Raw genomic sequence first — 5,000 nt, 5'->3', positions numbered from 1 at the left:
TTGTAGATGATAAAAAACTGGTTAAAAATGAAGCCGAAAATGGACAACTTTTGGTTTAAAAACTATATAAAAAATCAAAATTCTATAAAACGTTTCGGTCTCTCGACCTTCTTCAGTTACAAAAGAGTCGGTAGAAAAATCTACAACTTAAATAGGGTTTTACAACAATGAATAAAAACCGGTTACATAAGAAATTCAAAGAAAACAATAGGAATCCCCGAAGGGGGCCCCTGAACACTAAAATAACCACAATTAACACTTATAACTATCTAGAACATACAAAAGGAAACTACGTCCCAAGTTTAGTGGAGCAGTGGTGTTCTAAATGGTTGCAAAGGAGGGAGATTTCACCTCAGATGGCCTCTTGGATTGTTAACAGAAAGGCTAAACCCGGGGTCGCTTTTGGAAACATTAAAACGCATAAGAAGGACAACCCCCTTAGACTCATTACTTCCTGCTGTGGAACGGCTATTGAAAACCTTTCAGCCTTCACTGAATTCTATCTACAACCATTAGCAAGAAAGCAACCATCTTTCATTAAGGACACCACTGACCTGCTTAACAGGATACAGAAACTTAATGAACAAGACCCATTTCCTGAGGGCACCCTCCTAGTTTCTTGGGACGTAGTTTCTATGTTCCCGAATATCGATAATGAATTAGGATAAGGAGCGGTCAGTAGAGCACTAGATACGAAGGAACAATTGCTACCATCAACTGATTGTAATCTGGAAGCTGTAGAGATTTGCCTTAAAAGCAATCTCTCGGTTTTCAATGAGAAGTTCTACAAGTACATGGTACGGCTATGGGACCTAAAAATGCCTGTAGTTATGTGGACACAGCCATGGGGGAGATAGACCACAAGGCTAAGCATTGTGGCCCTATCAAGCCCTCACAATGGTGGCGATATCGTGATGATATCTTTGACCTTTGGCAACAGGGCCCTGCTGCACTGAATTCCTTCACTGAGTACATTAATTCGCTGTACCCCACGATTAAATTTGAATTAGTTCATTCGGAAAGCAAACTTAATGTTCTAGATGTTACACTCCATCTAGTTGATGGTTTTATCCAAACAAGGATGGTCAAGCTTGAAGAAGATTAAGAGCCTGTTTACATGGATGAAGTGTGCCCCGGCTCACCGAGTTAAACGGATAGGAGGGTTAAAAGATAGCCCGCCTTGAAACGAAACTCAACTACGCGGGATGGCAATCTTTCTGAGTGGTCCACTGAGCACAACAAACAAGATTGCAGACCAAAGGAACGTTTTGGCGGGAGCTTTAATTTTGTTGTTGCTTGTCTTTTTTTTTATTATTTATTTATTTTTCCATAACAAACAGATCAAATAAAAGTACTTTCATAAAAAAAATAATGGCTACCTGCTCTTTTTATCGTAAAATTGTTCTTTCTATCTGCTTGCTAATTCGCCGAAACACTGCAAAGTGTTTACTTTTTTTTAGGGGCCAGGAGGGGGGGGGGGGGGGGGGAGGAGGGGTTACGTAAATTGCATAGCGAGTATGGGCGAGGTAGTAACTGATAAAATTCCTCACAATGAACTGCACTGCTGTGATACAGTCCTTTCAAATTCTTGTGAGACAGCAGACCTACCGTATCCAATGAATCCTTTAATGAGAATTTGGTCAATGATCACAAAGAAAGACACAAGAATAGCAGGAACTCCCCATCCGTACAAACAGTATCCCACTAAGCGTTTATTGTGGTTTCCTTGGCGATTCGATCCAAGTCCGCCGTCTAGGTATTAAAAAAAAAAAGCTTTAACAATGGCACTCGGAAGTTTCAAACTGTAGAAGAGAGTTCAAAGTAATGGACAGCTCTGTGAAATCAGTCAGAAGATGTAAGATTGTTGACGCAAGAATCCAATGCGGTCTTTTTTTGAAAAGAAGCATTTGTTGTGTTTTAACGCATGCACTGAAAGCCGTGTCGAGACACTGAAGGGAATAAGTAGTAAGATGTACTACGCGCAAGCAAATTTTTTCACTGCTGTCGTCACGCATTTGCGTGCCTTGGTACAGGAATCAGCGAGATTAAAGCTTTTTTTACTGATTTGCTCTATGATCAAATGTTCTTGTCAAATGGTCACTTTTGCCCTTCGTGTCGTCTGCAGGCAGATTCAGCCAGGAGACCAAGCTGCGCATCCTGAACTCAAATGTGCTGTCCGTGCTACTGTATGGAGCCGAAATGTGGAGAGTGACTACAACGGATCTCAACAAATTGGATGTGTGTCACCGCACATGCCTGAGGGGAGTGCTGAGGAGATTCTGGCATAACCATCTTAGCAACGAAGAGCTTTACGAAGCAACAGGGAGTACGCCGGTATCAGCCCTTATACGAGTGAGAAGATGGCGATGGATAGGACACATATTGAGGACTAGTCCTACTAACATCTCGAGGACTGCACTAACGTGGGCACCTGAAGGTAAAAGGAGGCGAGGCCGGCCGAGATAAACGTGGAGAAGAACTGTGTGTGACGATTCGATCTCCATCCGCCGTTTAGGTATTAAAAACAAATGATTTAACAGTGACACTCAAAACTTTCAAACTACAGAAGAGAGTTCGAAGTAATGGAAAGGTCTGTAAAATTAGTCAGAAGGTGTAAGATCATGTTGACGCAAGAATCCAATGCAGCCTTAAAAAAAATAATAATAATAAGGATTTGTTGTTTTTTAATTAAGCATGCCCCGGAAGCCGTGTCGAGACACTGAAGGGAATAAATAGTAAGATGAACCACTCGCAAGCAATATTTTTTCACTACTTTTTCACGCATTTGCGAACCTTGCCATAGAAATCGGCGAGATTAAGGCCTTTTTACTGATTTGCTCCATGATCACATGTTCTTGACAAATGGTCCTTTTTTCCCTTCGTGTCATCTCCGCTGTGCGCAGGCCTGTAAGATTCCACCACCGCAATTGATGCAAAATAAGTTTAGCACTTTGCACCGCTGCTAGACGCGCGCTTTTGGTCAATCATAGCACCTGTTTTATTATAAGAGTGCTGTATCATAATGTCGCCGTAAGATACCGAGAATATGTATTATTCTCAACAGCAGGATTTAAGAGCTCATTTCTTTCCCAAATCCAAACCTTCAACTTAGCCGTGTTTTCACGCAATTAGATGCGCGGCGATTTTGATAAGCCCTTCTCTGCAACCTCCACATCGCTCACGTTGGGAATACAGAAAAAAATCAACGCCACAAATTGTCTCCCAAACTCCAGTCCTCAGAGTAAAAATGGACACTTTGTGTTGCAAATTAAAATCAGACGCCCATCTAATTACGTGCATTGAGTTCTGGACATAAGTGTTTTTGGCCGGAATCTTCTCTTTTTTGGTGGTGAAGGAGAAATATGATCAGAGATTTACGTATACTCTTTTGAGAGCACTCCTCCCTCCAAAGTAAACGTACTCTTAAACTTACCTGAGGAAGTAAATGCCTTGTGCACATCAAACGCCATTGCATTCATCCACGTGAAAGAGCATAAGACAAAGTAATGAAGAAGAATAGCAATGACCTGGCATTGCTCATGACTGGAAGTCTTCATTGCTGCGAGAAAGACGCCTTGATACAGCAGCAAAGATAGGGACAAGTTGAAGATGATCCTTCCAGGCAAGTTGCGCAGTTCAGAAAATAGAGTATATTTTGCCAACATGAAAAGAAGGGATGCCATTGACGTAATGCAGCCAGCAAAAGTCACTATTTGGAGAGACGTTGGTACCGTTTTAGTGAGGTAACCTGTTGTTCGCTCTACGGTCACCACTGTTACATTTCTTGAAAAGTTGACACAAAGTAGCAAAATATTACCGCGAATTTTATACCTCGTTTTCCCGTACATCATCTGGTGAGGTTTAATGTAGACGGTATCATTAGGTCGTTGTTCATAATCGCTTTGGTTGAAAGGTACGAAAGTGCAGTTCAAATTTAAAAACAATCTCGTTTCGTTCGATATAAAATCAACGGGAACTGTTTGTTCATTCTGGAAAACGTGTGATCGTTGTAAACTGACAATGCTCTTACATTTTCCAACGTATAGGTCGTACACCTCGTCAAGAGCACAGAAGTGGCTTATATTTCGCTCGAAATGCATTTTTCTGTCTTTGACTGTAACCCTGTTCTCGAAGGAGGAAGTAAAATCGAACAGGATAGTCAGTTGCGGAATAGGGTTCTCATTATTTGGCTTTAAATCAATACCCAAATAGCTTGGCTGAAATCCGTTACACAACGCGCATTGCAGATTTCCAAATCTTATCAAGTTCATGAAATTAACAGGAAAAGCATATCCCAGGCACTGTGATTGGCAGTACGATCCATTTTTCTCCCGACCAATCCCGGAACAGTCTTGAAAACGAGGGATGCATTGCTTCAAGTATTGCCCCCAAGTTTTTCTGATTTTTACTGAACAGTTGAATTGCACGAAGCGCATAAAACCACTAAGATTGAACGCTGTTGTGTTAAACCATTTCCTGCAATTTGCCTCGAGTTTCCAGTAGGTTGCATTCACTGCGCCATTGCACCTTGCACAAAAAACATTTTTGTAAGTAATGCGCCTGTCGCGATCAAACACGGGCTAGTCGTTAAACAGATTGCTTTGATTTCCACGTTGACATTTACGGCGCACAATATCATCTGTCCAGTTCCTTGGACATGTGCTCCACACTGCAAAACCAACATATTTTGGACCGTCGTGATTTACGACAGGGCGGCAGGTTTCATGTTGGCTTAGTGGGTTTCCTCCAGGGTTGACTCGTTTTCTGCACCTGTAAATGATAACGATAACAATAGCGATAATAACCACTTTATTAAAGTTTAATTATAACATAACAGAAGTAAAGCGAGCGTTTTGATTGGTCAGTGACAGTATACAATTTGCCCATGGGTAAATGGTTATGACGAAAACACCTGACGCCGTGCGCCGGGAAAAATGCTTTTCCCCCCAAACTCCAGTAAAGACTGATCACTCTACTCAAGAAAATGCTGAAATTTCTTC

The 5,000-nt window shown here is 41.5% G+C and overlaps 1 protein-coding gene across 1 annotated transcript in view; it reads right to left on the bottom strand.

Annotated features, from left to right (window-relative positions):
- LOC137996167 (adhesion G-protein coupled receptor G2-like) overlaps positions 1-5,000 on the bottom strand; it is a 25,903-nt gene that overhangs the window by 8,071 nt on the left and 12,832 nt on the right. The window contains exons 5-6 of the mRNA XM_068841586.1: positions 3,434-4,770; positions 1,609-1,752 (exon numbers count right to left, since the gene is read on the bottom strand). Coding sequence (XP_068697687.1) covers positions 1,609-1,752; positions 3,434-4,436 — 1,147 coding nt within the window. The 5' untranslated portion in view covers positions 4,437-4,770. The remainder of the gene's footprint in view (positions 1-1,608; positions 1,753-3,433; positions 4,771-5,000) is intronic.

Source organism: Montipora foliosa, chromosome 3, assembly GCF_036669935.1.
Source record: "Montipora foliosa isolate CH-2021 chromosome 3, ASM3666993v2, whole genome shotgun sequence".
NCBI classification, from domain to species: domain Eukaryota; kingdom Metazoa; phylum Cnidaria; class Anthozoa; order Scleractinia; family Acroporidae; genus Montipora; species Montipora foliosa.
Note: the sequence above shows the minus strand (reverse complement) of the source record. Positions and strands in the feature narration are given on the sequence as shown.